Source organism: Epinephelus fuscoguttatus, linkage group LG18, assembly GCF_011397635.1.
Source record: "Epinephelus fuscoguttatus linkage group LG18, E.fuscoguttatus.final_Chr_v1".
Lineage (NCBI taxonomy): Eukaryota > Metazoa > Chordata > Actinopteri > Perciformes > Serranidae > Epinephelus > Epinephelus fuscoguttatus.
This window is the reverse complement of record NC_064769.1, coordinates 6,307,029-6,326,315: the sequence shown is the minus strand read 5'-3', so window position 1 is coordinate 6,326,315 and position 19,287 is coordinate 6,307,029. Positions and strand designations below refer to the sequence as shown.

The 19,287-nt window shown below is 38.8% G+C and overlaps 1 protein-coding gene across 2 annotated transcripts; it reads right to left on the bottom strand.

The window, feature by feature from the left end:
* Nucleotides 1-4,902: 4,902 nt before the first annotated feature.
* On the bottom strand, nt 4,903-17,684 carry june (JunE proto-oncogene, AP-1 transcription factor subunit). 2 transcript variants are annotated; one of them, XM_049604681.1, is made up of 3 exons: nt 17,613-17,684; nt 17,351-17,474; nt 4,903-10,205 (listed from the first exon to the last, which is right to left on the bottom strand). In XM_049604681.1, exon 3 carries the CDS (start codon nt 10,052-10,054, stop codon nt 9,020-9,022), a length of 1,035 nt encoding a protein of 344 aa, XP_049460638.1. In that variant the 5' UTR covers nt 10,055-10,205; nt 17,351-17,474; nt 17,613-17,684; the 3' UTR covers nt 4,903-9,019. The 2 variants fall into 2 exon arrangements, with proteins under 2 accessions (XP_049460638.1, XP_049460637.1); XM_049604680.1 differs by lacking the exon at nt 17,351-17,474 and having other exon boundaries at nt 17,613-17,678.
* Nucleotides 17,685-19,287: the final 1,603 nt, after the last annotated feature.

The following is a 19,287-nucleotide window of genomic DNA, read 5'->3' as shown; positions in this document are numbered from 1 at the left end:
ATCTTATTTTAAGGTTGTATCTGTCAGTAATCTTAGTGATTTATCATGAAACTCTAATTAAATTTATGGAGACACTAAATGTGGAGTCACTACAATGTCAAAAGTTTCATAAGCTGAAAGTCTTTGTTTTTGAATCATTTCAGTTTGACATTTCTATAAAATCCCCTGATGAGTGTGACTCGCTCCTGACTGAAACAGACGCACGAGGACCTCATCAGAATGTGACACACACTGATCAAACACTGTTTCACTTCACTGTCTCATCATCATGTTAGTTTAAGGAACACATTAACGGGAAGCAGAAATACAAAAAGTTTATGGTGTAAAGCAGTCACTATACAAGATACAAATGTAAAGCAATAGTGTTTTACAGTGAAACAATAATATAATGAAGTATTATATATTTATTTGAGCTGTTATGATTAATAGTGTGACGTATAAAGGAGCTGCTTTGGTTCTGCTGCTCTGATTCACTCAGAGAGAAATCACTTCATTCTGATGACTCATCGATGAGTTGAACAAGTAAAAACCTCAGAGATTAAATAGATAGGTACAATATATGGCCAAAGGTATGTGGACATCTGTACACATCCTTTGGTGCACTTTCAGTCTAGGTCTGTTTTTCCTGGTTTGGATAATAATGAGTTTCCAGTTGTGGTAACAGTTCATGAAAGGCCCTCTCCTGTTTTAACAATGTGTACAGAGCCAGCTCCTTAAAAAAATGGTTTGGTGTGGGTCTGCACCAGAGCCCTGATCTGATTTACCAAATGTGTCCAACATAATAATTTCTCCCATTATGTTCACATATGATACAACATTGTTTCTTCAGACTCACGTATTGATCAAAAAATGATTATTCAGGGCATTTGTGGCCTAGTGGCTAGAGCAGGTGCCCCATGTACAAAGGCTCCTTGCTGGAGCAGTCTGGGTTCAAGTCCAGCTTGCGGCCCTTTGCTGTGTGTCATTCTCTCTCTCTCCCTCTTTACACTTCACTGTCCTACCCATTGAAGACAAAAAGCCCAAATAAATAATCTTAAAAAAAAAAAAAGATAACTCATGTTTGTCTGCTTACGGAGCAAAGGTTTGAAGCAAACAAATTGTCTCTAAATATTAAGAAATTTAGGTTAATATTTTCAATCGGTTAAATGACATATTGCAAAAAAATCTCACAGATCTTTGAGTGTAGCCAGTGTACACACAGGTTAAAATGAGGATTTAGTCATGTTTTTTTTTTTTTTGTTTGTTTGTTTTTTTTTTACTGTTTCTCGTAAAAGCTCATGTTTGTGTGTCTATGTAAATTTGAACTTAAAAGGCATTTCTGTGAAATTCAGCGAAATTCATCACAATCACAGTGTTTGGTTACAAGTTGGTCAGTACAAATGTAAAGTTGAGTGTCCACAGACTTCATAAAAGTCTCATATTAAGTGTCCAGGCTCAGGTGTTGTGCTAAAAGAGCACATTCGTTGAGCATGTATCAGTTTGCAGCTAATACATCATCGATCCCTCTTGCAACAGTTAAAATTCATGCACTGTGTTTTACAGCACCCAGCATGCCAGTGTTGTGTTGAAGCCTGTTTCCCTGTCGATATGCATTTTCCTCTACCTATGTAGCCAAGTCTTTCCCCTTACTTAATCACGGAGGGGTTAGGTGAAACATTATGCATTTCACCAACCAACACACCCAAGGTATCTTGCATACTATATGTTGACGTGGAAAGCCCATGACCAAACGTTGACATGTGATGAGGTCGGAGTGAGAATGTGTTGACCTCAAATATGACATTTCTAAATGCTTCATAACATACTTGATTTAGAATGCACAGACAAGTCAATTTTTTTTTAGAATATGTGTCTGTAAAGAAAACATAGACTACTGTCTATAATGTATTTTCATAAAAACAACAGAGCTTTGTGATGTACATACTTCAGTCTGACAAAAGCTAGCTTAACTAGTTTATGTTCTTTTCTTTCTTATGTTCTTTTCTTTTCTTTTTTTTGATAAAATAAAGCCTTGTAATCATCAATCATTTGCAGATATTTCCCCAGACTGGTCAGATGCCTCACCTCAATGTGTCGTTTTAAATTCTTTGCTGACTGGCTGACATTTGTACTTGTTTTTCAGAGCCAGCACAATTTCCATTACCATTTTTCTGCCACTGGAATCTGTACAGACGTGTTCTCAACACCAAATATTCAGATGAACAGGCTTCCCAAGTTCAGGAACTGTGTTGTCTGTATTGCCAGTGGCACTAGCCATGTTGTCGTTCCCCAGTCAAATAGTATTTCTCTACTGTTAACATCCTGGGACGCCATGTAAACTTCAGCTTCTTATGTACATTGTCTGTTTTCAAAATACATCTCCACTTTTACAGGAAATGCACAGTTTGCATACAGTGTCTTTCAAAACAGACACACTACATCGGTACAACACAGTGAATTGACATTTTTTCCTTCAACAACAAACGCACATTGTTATGTTTAGAAAATACACGCACGTGGTTGGGGTTAAGAAAAAAGAACGGGGTTTGGCTTTACATTCTTAGGGAAAGTGGACACCGGCCTCCCGGGTGAAAGTTGGACCCATCCATCATCCTTCCCACCAACCCTACTCAGACTTTCGCCCCCTTAACTTATGTTGCTGTCCCACTATGTTTCCTGCTGATAATGGTGACCAGCCACATATCTTGCAGATTTGAAAGGACGGCTTTTTTTTGTTGGCGTCTTACACCGGAGGTCACTGACCACGTGCCGGTATTCGACAACTTCGGAGTGAGACCAGGTTGTTGAAGTTAACATACAGAAAAAAATAGTTACATTACATTAAAGGACAATTTAGCTGAATGACTTATCTGTCAACACTCAGGGGGAATAAATATATCCATTTTGTTTGGCTATCAGGAAAGTTACAGTTAATAAAATTCCTCGGATCATTCATACGATGTGTGTATAAAGGACATTTAAAAGGAGCTGGACTGAAGATAATTGATGTTGGACTACAACAGAAACTAAATGGAATGATGACAGATAGTTAAAGCGGGACTAGACTTCTTATTAACATGATTATTCTTGTTTTGTTTCCTTTATGTTTTTCTGTTCAGCGGTACATTCATTAAGGATTCCAGAGAGTGAACATGGTATGCAGAGATCTTGATGAATTGTGTTCCTTTTCAGGGTGTTACACCTGCACATTCAGACCCTTTCGATACATATCCAGATGTGTTTTTTAGAAATATGCGTTTTGGCTTGTCCACACACAAACAGAGTTTTAGGTTACTAGAACAGAGATTTTTAAAAACGCTGTATTTGGTGCAGATTTTTCAAAACCCCAGGATTTTGTATCCCTATGGATGGGTAAAACGGAATGTTTGGGAAATAATGACATCATCTGTTTAATTCACAGATGCCTGTTGTTGTTTTGTGTAATAAGCATATGCCAGATACCATAACAAAAATTACGGAGTGCTGGTGTATCTTATACTTAATCTTAGCATTGCTGTATCTCTTCACAAACAAACGGAGCCATCTGCTGTGCTCAGTGTCGTTAGGGGCACCTCAGCGTCCATGTTTTAAAGTCAGAAACAATGGTTTTGGATCAGGCTCAGTTGTGCCAGCAGATGGTGGGACACTTTTGAGAGTCAGTGAGATGAAGGAAAACTTGTAATTTCATCTTTTAAAAGGGGAATCAACAGCAATGAGATCTCCAGCAGGTGTTTTGAAAAAGGTAACATAGCCTGTACAGTTTACAGGAGACTGGGAGAGACAGTTAATGTGTCATTTTCCTTTTTAGTGTGGATGGAAATATTTTGTCATACCTTCACACTGGCGATAGCTGTGGCCAAAAGCATTGTGTTTGCAGGTTGTCCATTCATCCATCCATACATCCCATTTTGTGAATTCAATATTTCCTGGCTCAGATTTCGCACAAATGTCCACTTGGACTCAACAATGAACCCACTGGAATTTGGTGTCAAAGGTCAAGGTCACTGTGACCATGCATCCATGTCATTCTAGTGAACGCAATATCTCAGGAAGGCCTTGAGGGAGTTTCCTCCAATTGGCACAAATGTTCAGTTGGACTCAAGAATGAACCAATTAGAATTTAGTGTTCAGAGGTCAAGGGTCAAAACTTGTTTTTGGCCATAACTTCAGAAATCATATGCTAAGTATGACCAAACTTCACACAAATGTCTAATAGGATAAAATAATGAAGTGATGACATTTTATATCCAAAAGGTCAAAGATCAACTTCATTTTGGCATCATAATGTTTTCTGGTCCCACGTCATAACTCAGGAACAGAAGGGGAGACATTTGGTCAGATACCAAACTGGTGACTCTAATCTTGGGAAGAAGTGTATGAAGGATACACATTTTTACAGACATGGATGTGAATTATAAATGCAGTTTTACTGGTCTGCAGAGGCATACAACCACAAACTGGTGATTCTAGTTAAGTGAAGGTGGTGTGGACAGATTCTTTCTTTTTCTTTTTTTTTTAAATAAAAAATATCTTGATATAAGGCTTCATTCTCACTGTTTTTTGTTCAACATATGGCTGAATGTTCAGCTGTCCACATCCTTTTTGGCTCCATGGGCTTACTAATGAAGATGTATTTTCTTTAAGTAGTTTTGCTGTTATTACAAGACTACACAACTGCTTATGAACACATAAAAACCAAGATGGAGATCTGCAGGTTTCAGGATTTCATCAGGATTCATTCATCTGATTCTGTCATGTGCGTCATTTTACAGTAAAACAAAACTAGGAAGTTTCCTAATAAGGAAGTGTTTGACGTTCTTTGTCATTAAAATAACTCCCAAATTTCTCAACATGAAACCAACATCTGTTTCACCTGAAATCATGGTAGTTTCAACACTGTATGTATATTTGTTTGCTGAATCTTTATCCTTTATGTGAAATGCTGAACACCTAAAACAGTTGAAATGAGTTTAGAAAGGTGTACTTGTTACAACACGTGGCCACTGTCATGTGGAAAACACCTTACTCCAACTCTAAATTTAAAAACAGCAAACCAGCAGCAGGTGAATATTTTATATTCAGATATATTGACACAAACACTTGTACGCAGCAGAACAGTGTAAAGGAAATAAACACGCATCAGTATAACAAAAGATACTCATAATAAATAGAGACATAAAGTGTTTGATCAAATCAAACAGCTTGTACACACATCATTTCAGAATATTAATATTCTTTATACATTTGTACAAAAATAGAATCATTAGACGTCAAAAGCCTTGTTCAAGTTCAAAAAAATAAATATTTGTTTAAAACTCGCCAACAGTATTTTGAAAAGACCTTTTTTTGTCAAACAGAAAACATCTAACTGCAACTGAAATAATTTTTATTTCATGGGTGCGCATAAATGTTCAGATAAAGCTCTGATGTGATTTTTTTAAAAGTAGTAGAGCTTTATATTTTTTGTTGTTCACAAAAAAAAAATCTGATTTATTTTATTTCTTTGCAGTTCTGTTTTTCTGTCTGACAGCTGCAGTCTACAAATTGTAACATGATAGAGCTGCTGACTGGACAGGAAAGTCAGAACAAAACAGAGTCCGGAAATAGAGAGGGATCATTAGTGAAAAACGTGTAAAAATATCAATCAACACACTGCATAAACAACAACACATTTACATAATATATTCTTTTGTGGATTTTCCAGAGAACCAAGATATTAAAGGCCCAATCTTTCTTTCACCATATAAATATAAGTTGTACTCACGTACATAACTTAAGTAAGAATCCAGAATAAAATGTGCAGTTATCGAACAATAACACACTCTCCAAAATGACACACACTATGTCGTATTTTTATTAAAGCAATTGAACATCTTGTTCTCTAATTGGCTGGCAGGAGTCTGTTAAAAATCTTACGTGTGGACATTTCAAACATAGTTCAGGTTAACAGTTTAACCACTAATCTAAATCAATTTAACCTCCTGCGACCCTGTATCCTTATATGAGGACATTACATTTTGGGTTTGCTGCACCTTATACTTCATTCCGCTTCTTTGACCCATGGTCTTCATTCATGGACACCTTTATGTGCCTTCTAGTGATAGCAAAAATATAAAATATATTTCATAAAATACACTAATCCATGTAAAAACAAGATGGCGGCCATCTCTGCCAAATTAGTCTACAGCAGATCCCAACACGCACAAAAAAAGACAAGGTACAAAACCTGATCAAATGTAATGGTTAAAAAATGATTATTTATATACATAACATTTGTAGTTTGATACAGCATTTAAATCTGACCAATTTTAGCAACAGTAACAAGCTAAATTAGGAAGTACTTGTTCGAGGACATTGGGACTTTATTATTGTATTATCGCGAGTAGCACAGGTCAGTTAGGTGTGACAGACTGTTCCCACAGACAGAAAGGACATTCCAAGCTTGGAATATAGAGCAAAGAAAAATCATACAGTTACAAAAGGAACAACTCACATTGCTTTTAGATATGCTGCATTATTTGCAATTTTCATTTTGCACAGCCATGTTCAGGCAGTGAAATTAACTGTTTTGAACAGGTTTTTTTTTTTTACAATTTATTACACACTTGTGACCATTGAAAATAAAACCAATGCCCCCATAGGAGGACTTTTTTTTTTTTCAAAAACTACTTAGTGTTCAAAGACGATGCTTAGTTTATTACACTTATACTTATCAGATCCTACTTAAAATTACTCAGGAGAAGTGAGAAATTAACAATGCATGCCAAACAAAAGCTTGGATCTCAGGAGGTTAACTTGCAGGTAACCCCTAGCAATAGTGCTGATGCTTAAGTCTCCATAACCGTCTCAGGGAGTTCAGGAAACCCCTCAAGAACCTCTACATTCTCCCCAAGGCCCTCCTCAACCTGTTCAAGGACTGCATTCTTTTCCAGGACCTCAGAAACCCTCTCAAAGACCTCTGCAGACTCCTCAAAGATCTAAGGAATCCCCTCAAGGACCTCAGAAACCTCCTTGAGGAGCATATTTCCACAGTGAGCACTATATGTACACAATTGAGAGTGCATTATTCTTCATAACAGCACAGCTAGGAGTGCATTGTCCTTCATATACATTTTGTTTACATTTAGGATTAAAGGTTGGACCTTTAACTTTAAATAATTAATAATAATAATAATAATAATAATAATAATAATAATAATTAATAATTCAGAAATTCATCAGGTAATTGAACCTGAAATTGACTCTTAAAAATATATTTTTAACAAAGCAGGTGAAACACATTTGATATTCCACTGAGATAATTTTTGAGTAAACAAAATCTTTCTTTATAAATTTCTTTGAAGATCTTTAACCAGTGGAAGCTCATTACAACCAGGAACAAAAACAAGGTGAATTACAACAACCCTTAAATCTGGACTTTTTCCCAATTAAAATTATAATATAATGTCATGGAAGGCCAAATTAGGACATTTGAGATTATATGTTTGTTTTTGTTTTTAATTTTTTTTTCATCACCCTTAACATTCAATCTTTTTTTTTCTTCATTCCTGCCAGAAATTGGCTTCCATCTAAAGCTGCAAACTAATCAAAGTGATAAATGTTCAATAGTCATATCTTATACTGTATGCACAACACTGTTATGCACTGAGAATAAAGGAGACAAGAAACGTCATCATCAAACGTCTTCATCTGACATTGTTCATCATCATAATTTATGTTTATGTCAGTAATAGTTCTGTTGCTTCAAAAACATGTGAACTATTTCAAAAAAACTGCCATTGAGTTGAACGTGAAATTCTCTCTTCTTACCAGTAGTTGAAAAGTAAAAAAAAAACAAAACAAACAACAACTTGTTTTTAAATTGAGACATTAAAACCATACAGGTATCGTCACTGGCAGGTCTTAAATTGAACATTCCCTTCAGTCCTGATTCCTGAAAGATCCAGAGAAAGTGAGAATAGTTTCCATCAGCCAACTACTGAAATGAACAAACAGCCAGTCAGCTCAAAAAAACAACCAACTTTTAACCATTTCCTGATCGAAATGCAGCTTTAAAGGCTTTTAACTTCCAGCAACAATAGACAAAGAAAACACAGAAACACAGTTCAAAATTTTAAACAGTCACTGGATTATTACGAACCACAGCTGGACTTCAGTTTCAGACATGTAATCAGATTACATAGATCTATCACAGTAACTATGAAGAGTTACTGTAAAAAACAGAGGTGTCATAGTGCTTGGTGTGTATGGTCCCATCGCTAACACACAGTGGGACTGTTGTAAAAAAAGTAACAAATTATCTCTTTAATACTCTTCTGATAACTGATTATTGTAAATTCTGACAAGAAAATTCAAATTACAGTCCTTACTCTGTAATCAGTAGTAATCTGATTACTTCACACTGAATGAATTAAATCAGTACTTGCGATTTGAACATTTGGATAACCTTTTATAAGCAGTGTTTTCAACTCTGTTTCAAAATATAAAAGATTAATGTCACACTGTAAAAATGTTCATTTTAATATGTCATTTATTCAAACAATATTTGTACTATAAATGACAATAAAATCAATGGTGGAAAAGAATTTCCAATGTTTCCAGTTATTTACTGAGATGTATTGACATCTCAAAAAAAAACCAACAATATTATCATGACCTGTCCGTAAATTGAACTCATCTGTCCAGTAAATGTGTCATATCTGTTCATACACACAATGTCTTTAAATAAAATTTGCCAACATCTCCTCTGACAAAAAATCAACAGCAAAATTCAAATTACCCAAATTTGAACTTTACACATCAGGGAGTTATCCCTCTTTCTGTCTCCTCTCTCTCCTCTAAGCTCTGCCCCCTGTGTCTGGATGATTGACAGCGGGTTACAGGGCTACACGAATTCCATTAAACATCCATCTGTTCTTACGCCTCCATCTCTGCTCGCTCTGACCGTAAGTGCGAGCAAAATGGCAAAATCGTAAAAGTAAACCCTTGGCCCCTCGGCCCCTTGGCTTGTGTTCAGACGCTTATTCAGCTTGTGTCCCCCTCAGCAGCTGGAGTCCTCACTGCCAGCTCCTCCCCCTCCTCCTCCAGACTTGCCAGTGGCCGAGCTGACGGCAATCTGGCAGCCATTGGTGACGTGACTCATGACCTTCTGTTTGAGCTGGGCGACCTGCTCCCGCAGCATGGCAGCGGTGGAGGCCAGGTCCGAGTTCTGGTTCTTCAGGACCTTCACCTTCTCCTCCAGCCGTGAGATCCGCTCCAGCTTCCGCTTGCGGCACTTGGACGCGGCAATGCGGTTGCGGAGCTTTTTGCGTTCTGCTTTGATTCGCTCCTGTGTCTCCAAGTCAATTGGAGAGAGGGAGGGCGGGGAAGTAGGGTCGCCCGCCGGGTGAGGCACCTCAGGGACTGTCTGAGGGGCATCCAGGCCTCTGGTGTGGCTTTGAGAGGCTCCACCGCTGCCATGGCCTGAGCCACTACCGTACGTCATCTGCCCCCCAGGGTAAGTCATCTGGCCCGGGTTGTAGCTGCTGAGGTTGGTGTAGATGGGCATGTCTCCACTGGACATCAGGTTCCTCTGGTAGGATGTCTGCAGAGAGACGGCGGAGGATGAAGATGGGGACATGGGACCACCTCCCACTAGCTGGTTCTGTTTGTGAAGATCAGCGAGCGCTTTGACAAAGCCATCAGCAAATCCTTCTTGCTCATTGGTGGCCTGGTTGCGGTACAGAAAGGCATTGGTGGAGTTTGACACAGGGCTGGTGGTGACCAGTCCCTGGTTGGACTGGATGATCAAGTGCTCCAGGTCGGGGGATGCCAGCTTCAGGAGGTTCATGTCCGCTGAGGGTGCTGCTGATGTCATCAGGGAGCTGTTGCCAGCGAGCCCCAGGTTGTTGTGGTTCCCACCCCTACCTCCTGCTGCACCACCGCTGGGGAAGTGATGACTGCCCACCACTGACATGGCCTTCTTACTCATCAGCATCTTGTTTCCGGGGTAACGCTCATATTCTGCAATCTGGCTAAAGGTGTGGACAGCGGAGGAGTCGTCGTGGTAGAAAGGAGTCTCCATCTTGGCCGTCATTGACGAAGAGGTGTCTCAGAGAATATCTTCATAATCAGATTAACCTGAATATCAGAGGGGATTGAAACGTTCCACTGACGTTGGGGGTTGGAGGATGAAGGCAGGACGAAGAGAGGAAGAAGAGGTGAAGAGAAGAAGAGAAGACGAGTGCCTGCAGGAAAAACAAACACGTCTGTAAGAGGAAGAGGATGAAGAGGACTGAAAGATTACTGGGGTGTAAACTAGGAGTTGGTGCTGACACTGCTGATGCTACTGATGAGTGTGTGTGTGTGTGTGTGTGTGTGTGTGTGTGTGTGTGTGTGTGTGTGTGTGTGTGTGTGTGTGTGTATTTCTGTACATGTTCTGTGTTATTTACAGTCCGAGGTGAGATCGAAGACAATAAAACTCTGCTCCAATGTTATCTACTGTTATTATGACCTGTCTTTTGGCAACAAGTAAATGGATGAGCAGTCATTTTTCTAGATTTCAGTGAAAACAAAACTGACATCCTGTTTGTCGGTCCTAAAAAAAAGTGCTGTTTAATAATCTGGGGAATTCAACTCCCTGGATTAAACCTGAGATTACAGGTCTCCGTATGATCCTAGATTACAACATAACTAGGTAATAAAAACATAATTTTTCCACCTCAGAAACATAGCTAAGGTACGACCATTTCTAAATGAAGAAGATGCCGAGAAATTGATTCATGCCTTTATTTCAAGCCAACTCAACCCCTGTGATGCACTTTTTACTGGCTACCCGAAAAACACCCCTGAGAGACTTCAGCTCATTCAAAACTCTGCAGCTCGGCTATTAACCAGAACCAAGAGGAGAGAGCACATCAGGCCAGTCTCAGCTGCTCTGCACTGGCTTCCTGTTACATTTAGACATTGTCAGTGAAGATTCTCAGTCATCCAGGTCATGGTAATCGTGTATATATATATATATATATATATATATATAAAATACATTTATTGATGATTGATTTTAAGCTCCTCCTCCTTCTTTACAAAGCCCTGGGCTGGGACCAAGCTACATTGCTAACTCCCTTGAGATCACCTGCTGCTGGTTTACCAGAGGTTCACAGCAACAGCCGGAAGGAGATCAGAGATGCAGCCTTTGTCAGTTACAAAGCTATGGAACACACTACCTATAGATATCAGGAAATATTTTTAATACTTTCAGTATTTTTAAAAGAAAGCTAAAAACGTATCTGTTCACTTCAGCTAGCTCTGACTTTCCTGGTACAGGTCTGAAACTCTTTCTTTTTACACTTCACATTGCCACAACTCTTTTATTATATTGTATACTACTTGATTTCATTATTTATGGTTTTGTAATTCTATGATTTTATGATGTCATTATTTATGACTTTTTGATATTTATTTCACCTAATCTTTTTTTTAGATTTTAAGTCTGTTTTATGTTCATTATGTCTATTTTCATGTGAAGCACTTGGTGCTTATAATGCCCTTATTGTAGCATTTTCTTGCTGCATTTCTTGTATGAAAGGTGCTATATAAATAAAGTTTACTGTTAGTATTACTAAAACATGTGTTATTATCATTATCAATATGATTATTGTTCATATAGTACTGTTTATATAGTCAAAGTGGGATCCAGTGGTGGAAAGGAACTCAACAAATTTATTAAAAGTTTAGAGAGAGCTTCCTTGTATACAAAATATAACATTTGTAATGTAAAATTTATTATATTTTCAAGGCAGATGCTCTCAGCTCTCAGGTGTCTGCAGCCAACAATGCTATTTGTAGCCAGGGTGTAAGTAGGCAGTGTGGCTGTTTACACTTGGGTGTATATACAAAGCACATACAGCAAGTAGCAGCCGTGACCCACCGTCCAACACTGGCACACCATGAGGACGGAAACAGAGGGCTCAGTGAGGACGGAGCACCAGCCGCAGCAAACAAACACGCCATCTGCAGTCATTTTGACTTGACCAACGGAGTTCACCACAGCTTGGTTGAAGAAACAGGTGACGTGATTTACGTTCTAAAACCAGCCACCGGCGATTTGACCAGCTGAGTTGCAGGTGACACTATCAAATGAGGCGAGCACAGAATGGCCAGTCCACACCGCTTTAACTTCTCTCTGGAACATTCTAAAACAGTTTCATCTCGTTGCAAGTCTTTGGTCTGAACTGGGCTTAACACAAATGGGTCTATTTACCCATTCTGCTAAAGTTAATGTACACACAGTAATACATCAAAGTCTAAAACCTACAAGTCAGCACTGACTCACATGTTACTCAGACCCCAGTCTCTTGTGTTAAAGTCCTGTGCTAGACCCATTCATCCATCACATCTCTCCACAGACTGCGTCATTCTTTTTGCTACGTCACCTGACTTTCTGGCAGTACATTTGTGAGTTTTTTTCTCGTTCATTTACCACTTTAATCTCAGAGAATATCTGAGATTGGTTAGCACTAGCCCTAACCATGACCCCTTTGCGCAAACCACCTCCGACCTTGATGTGTCAACATGATGAGTACTAACCACTTACAGCATGTAGTACTAGCCAATCAATGCACACAGTAGGATCCATAATAAGGAATTGAATAAATAGGTGTAAACAGCTGAATAGCTGCAGTGTAATTATTCTCACATGGGTGCAAATAGACACTCCGTATCAATTTCAATTTCAATTTTATTTATAAAGCCCAATATCACAAATCACAATTTGCCTCACAGGGCTTTACAGCATACGACATCCCTCTGTCCTTAAGACCCTCACAGCGGATAAGGGTATTTGAACACGGTGTGTTCACATCATGTTTGCTAGCTGTTTACATTTAAGACTGTAAAGGGAGGTGCATTGTTTGCTACACTTCTTTGCACATTACTGCCACCACCTGTTGATCAGCAGAATAGCCTAAAACAGTATACTATAGGAATATGCAATAAATGAAAGCTACTACTGTTTACATAAATCACACATGACATGTGGTGCAACATGAATGATCGACACTTTCTCAGACTTTACGCGGGCTATCTGACAATTATAGCATAATAAAGACATTAACATTAGTTGAATACACAATGAACTGTGTTCTGCTGGAATATGGCAACCCCACTTTGACAAACCACACTCTGAACTGCAGCACACTGTTATACTACAACCAGGCTGAAATTGACATGGTGTCCCATGTGACAAGGTTGGAGTGAGAATGTGATGTTCTGTGTGAAACATTTAATGTTGATGATAATAGACTCCAAATCAAAGACAACACCACAACTATCTTTTCAGTCTTCAGTCGCCAGTGCAATTGTATTGCAAAAATGGCCAAAAGCATTGCAACATGCACTGAAATTTTTTGGAAAAGCTCCTGTGAAAACAGACATTTCAGGCCTCAACAATCTCAAAAACGGACCATGAAATCCCTTGAGTATTGAGGTGGATGTGTCCCTCCCAGTGTATGCTTACTATATTTATGTACTGCCTTGCAGTGCTCCATAGGGCTAGTGGTGGTCAAAAACTCTGCAGGGCACCTTTCAGTATTTATGAATGAATGAATGAATGTTCATGACTAAATTGACAACAATTTTGATTCAGATGTTGAATTGGGGCATTGAAATAGTGAAAACATGGACACATATCCCTAATACAGGAATCTCTGAAGCAGAAAAGTGTGTGCTCATGTAGGACCGTACGGCTCATAGCAAGTGACTGATACATTTTCAGGGCCTTTGAGCATTGAACTTAAATTTTTGTAATTACTCCAGCCTGATAGATATATCATAGAATACCTTAACTGTTTTTGAATGAATTGTGAATTGTGCTGCTCAGCTGCTGCCTGCTGTGGAGGTGCTGGTTCCATAAAAGGAGTGATTTCTGAAGTGGTTTGATAACATTAAATAATAGATTGTCAGTTTTTACCTTAATACAGTCCTTATGTACCATGTGTACACTGGAAGGGTTATTGAATTATGTTCATAGTGACTGCAAAGAGGTCCTTTGTGATACCAAATTAAATGAAGTCCCTCTCTATGCTTCATGGGACAGTGTTTGCTTGCTGCCACAACAGACAGATAATGACACAAAGAGGGAATTTTGTAGTAAAACAACAGTAACTTTGGAAGATATCCACTTGATTTGTCTAACTTATTATTAGCTTTTGCAGAAGTCTCCACAGGAGACTGTGGAATTTGTCCCCCTTGCTTTCCATTAAAATTACTTTAAGAAGTAATCTTTGGCAAGTATGAACAGGAGAAACAATTACAGTGACCAAAAACTGTTTCAATGTACATATGGGAACATCAGTATTGTTTTTAGACAGACGTGAAAAAAATGTGAACCTATCCATTAGGCCTAAAGCTGTAGTTGGTAACTTTGATAAAAGTAACTTTTTATCATAATTGCTGAAACCATAGACAATAAAAGACAATAGCCCCCGTGACATCATCTATTGGTTTGTGGACTCCTGCTTTGATAATTCAAGTCTGGCATTTCGGCCATTGCCATCTTGGGTTTTTGGAGCCAGAAGTGGCCATATTTAGGCGAGAGGGTGGAGCTGTGGAGGAGTGAGGGGTGGATCTGACTGAGAAGCCCAGGACACTATCATACACTACCTGTCACTCAAAGCAGCCTTGCTCTTAATTATGAAATAACTTTAAGCCTTGATGAAATGTAAACAGGTGAGTTTTATAAAAATGAACCCACCATACAGTTGTCATAGTGTTGAAATTAGTTTTAGAGACCAAAACCAATTTTTGTACCAGGCTATACACATGTTTATTTCTGCTGCAAAGCTGGGCATTTTAACATGGGGGTTTATGGGGATTGAGTTGCCTCTGGAGACAGCCTCCAGTGGCCATTAAAGGAACTGCAGTTTTTGGTACTTTTCAGTGGCACGCTGTGATACACTGTTGGCTTCATTTTTTAGTCCAGAGGTTGCCGCTTGGCTGAAACTGTTACTATAGCCACACAGTACATGAGTCAGATAATCTGTAAAAAAAAAAAAAAAAAAAAAAGAAAGTTTCCTCATAGTGCTTCTAATGACATTCATAAGAATCCACTGTCACTCAATAAAACCAACCAATCAGAGCTGAGGCGTCTCTATGGCAGCCATCATGTCAATTAGAGCTTATAAATAATGGTCAGACTGTCAAAACTATGAGAAAGTTTGCTCGGTGCTGGTGGGTGGTGCTTGGTTTTGGTTCGACTGTTACCAACATGGCAGCCCGGTCACAAACTTTCTCATTTTACAGCTAAACAGTACACTAATATATGTTCCTGAGAACATCTAAGGAGAGAAATAGGCAGGATCGTGACAGAATCTTGATTCAGATTTGATTCTTGCTTTACTATGATAGGAAGCAACATCGTAGGAGCAAAAAGCAATGTTGCCATAAACTCTTGGCCAGTTATCCCTGTGGTAACTTTTCTTTCTTTCTTTCTTTCTTTCTTTCTTTCTTTTTAATTTTTTGATTGTAAATTCTTTTTTTTAAACAACCTATAAACTGCTATACAGCATTGCAAATGAAAAACAGTCAAATAAAAAGCACATACCCATGTATGTATATGCACAGGTACATACATATACCTACATACATACAGAAACTTGAAAAGAACAGGCAGTTGCACAAGATAAAGACCCAATAAGGGCCTTTCCTATTATGATCAACTATAGGAAGATGTAAAACAATATATGACATACCTCATGTGGAGTTATCAATAAAGTTGGAGTTTAGAGTCTACCTTTGATATATTCCATTGATGGATTCCATGTTTTCATGGGAGCCGTTTAACGTGAATCTTAGTTTTTCAAGTTTGAGATGTTGCATTACTTCCCTCATCTACTGAGTTCAGCTTGGTGGATGAGGGTTCTTTCAGTGCAGAAGGATTAATCTCCATGTTAATAAAGTGACAAATTTTGTCATTTTGAGTTTAGATCCTGAGAGATCCGTATTTTTCTCTCCTGCTATTGCAAAAATAGCTGTCAAAGTATGTGGGTGAATTTTCATTTTTAAAATATCTGATAGTATTTTGAAGCCCGTGGTAACTTTTCTGACACCTCCTGTTTAAAACCCAAAAAGTCAGAAGGATCTGTCCATAGAAGCACTTTGGAGGCAGAGGAATCAGATTTTTTTTTCTCCCACAAATGATCTGTCTTATGTACTACTATGTGGATGTATTGACAGTTTCAGCAAATATGACATAAAGTTATTTTTAAGAAAAAGTTACCAACTGTGGCTTTAGCCAAGCTTTAACTGCATCTAATCAGTCTGAATCAGCTCAGGTGTATCATCATCGTGCGCATTCTCTTACTGAGGAAAACATGAACCTCCTCTGAGTTCTGATGGAAAAGTAGAGACAAATGGCCCATCAATCAGTCCAAGGAGGGAATGCATGAGAAGTATTTTACGCACAAGCAGTCAAACCATAGGCTGACCTTAATCAGATTCAAGCTGATCAGCTGAACTCAACTGTCTAACATTCCTGCAGCTGTTTCTATCGATGATCAGAGAGTTATTTGAAAGAAGCACCACAACTCTGATGCCCTCTGCTCCCCCTGAACACTCCATATCCACCATGTAACACAGACACAATGCAGGAGCTGCCTATACATCTGAAAACATCAGCTGAAAAACTCATGAACCTTTTATTTAGGATTTTTTTTTCATATTGCCATAAATATTGTTACTGCAGAAATATCTTGAAATATATGGATATTATTTTAAGGCCATATTAACTACCACAGTCAGTGCTCTCTGGTGGACAAACTATGTAATGGCAACAGTGTTCTAAATCACCTCTAGCATATTTATGTCTTAATTATCAGCCACTTCTGACAGTGTATATCTGTATTATCAGCCAATATACACCCAAACATCTTTATCAGTCTCATTTTAGGGGACTTCTTCTGCCTTAAACCTCTACTTTACTAAACTTCAGAGGGAAATATAATTATGCAATTTTTACTCCACTAAATAGCTGAGTAACAAACAGAGTTACTTTGCAAATCAAGATTTCACACAAAATACGTAAGCAATCAATATATATGATGAACTGTTAAACTGAACAACCCAACAGTGTGTTAAATTGTTCAAATCATCTCTTCCTCCACCAGCTATGTCGATCCAATGAAAATAACAATAATACTATAATTTATGATAATATAGCTACAATAAAGTATTAATAATATCAAGCCAGGGTTCACTGTTAATAAGAGGATGAGATGTGAATCAGATCTTCGTTGTTATTTCTGTTTGAATCAATAATGAATAATTAGCGATAGCTTTCATGCAGAGGGTAAATGAAGAGTCAGACAGCAGAAACAGTAACATTCACTGTGATCACCTGTCGGTGGTGAAGCTGCTACACTTGGATCCAACTCTTCTGATCTGTCAGGACGCGCTCTAAACACGTTAAAGTTCCCGGTACAGCCGTTAACTTCAGGCCGGGAGAAGAGCGCGAGGCAGAGCTGATGAATTAACACAATCATCTAACATAACCCAAACATCGTTCATCGATTCATCTGAAACTGTGCTTTTAGAATAAAAACACAGAAGCTGGAAGTTCATACGAACAATAATAATGTTTGACGAAGGTTAATACTCACAGGGAGAAGCGGGGAGCTGCTGAACCATCCGAGAACAGACAGAGTGAGTCTCACACACACACACACACACACACACACACACTCTCTCGCTCTCTCTCTCGCTCTCTCTCGCTCTCTCTCTCTCTCTCGCTCTCGCTCTCTCTCCACCATAAAGTGACTCACACTCTGACATTTCCTGTTCATTAGCGTATTAACACATCTCTAATGAAGTCATATATTTACAGGGCCATGTTTGAAATATGATATTAATATTTGCTTTTCTAATTTGCTTTGAATAATTTCAGTAAATGTAAATGTGATCATTTAATTGTAGTAAATGACCTAATAAGGGTATTTTTTCCACTATAATGGCGAACAACACATCTGAAAATACTTAGAAAATGATTTAAAAAAAAAAGTAAGGGACTGTACAAAACTAGTTGTGATGAGGAAATGCAAGAAGGGGTGTCATAAGGTCCGTTTCCACCGCAGGAAATTCGGGGTAATTTTACGGGCGAGGCCGTTGGTGCCTGTCTCCACCGCAGGAACCACCCCCGAAGGACAGAGTTCCGGAACTTTTACGAGGGTTAAACAAGTCCCTGCCTCGGACTCAGAACGGCCCCAAAAGACTCCTGGCTGGGGCTTGAGGATTACTTGGTGCTGATTGGATATACTCAAGGAGGTATGTGACGTCAACAGAAAGCAACAAAAAACTCAGCAGACAAGGGTTAGCTCTTGCCGCTTCTGCCGCCATGTAAAAAACTCACTAAATGGCCCGTGAAAAAAATATTTTTTCCAGCGGATATCTTAGTTACAACATGATTGAGCTAGCAAAGCAGTTTTGTGTATTCAGTTTTGGGAAATCACGATGTCTAGAAAGCATCAGTGGCTGCCGCTGACAGGGACAGCTAACACTAGCAGCAAAGCTAACATCAGGACGTCATCTGTTAAAAGCCTCCCGTTGTCGGATACGACATGAAACTACTCCAGTTCAATCAATCATGTTGTAACTAAGACATCCGCTGGAAAAAAAAAAATTTTTCACGGGCCATTTAGTGAGTTATTACAGACACCACTAAGGGCTATCAGCTAGCGGCGTCCCTACATCGCTCCGGTAAATGGTCGTGCAACGATTACGTCACATCCAGAGCCCGTAACTTTACAGGAACCTTCCTCGTATTCCACTCTCCCAGTGCTGACACGGCGGTTGAGAGGGCCGAGCGAGAGGACGTTCCTGTAGTAGTTCCTGCCCCCCAAATAGTACCAGGAACTTCTTCAGTGGAAACGGGCCTATAGTAGTGGAGGGAAAGTGGAACTAATTACCAGGGGCTCCAATAGGAGGGTGACTCGAAAGTATGGACTGAAGTTTGGTTTTGTTTGTATTTTTTTTATCTCTAAGTATAATTAGTGCCATAACAAAACAAAACTGGCTGAATAAACTTGTTAAAAGACTGAAACTTGTACAAAAAATATTGTGGAAGCTCTCTGAGGCCCCTCTGACCTAAAAATGGTTCCATCCACCCCTGCACTGGATTGGTCTCTAAATGTAGCTAGAGCTGAGTGAATGACTGCTTATGCTGCTGGAGCACCAACATACATGTCTTTTCCTGAGAAAGGGAAATAGAGTTTTAAAAAAGACAAGAAAGAAAGGAAGGAAAGGGAAAGAAAGCAAAGTGACCTTGTAAAAAAAAAAAAA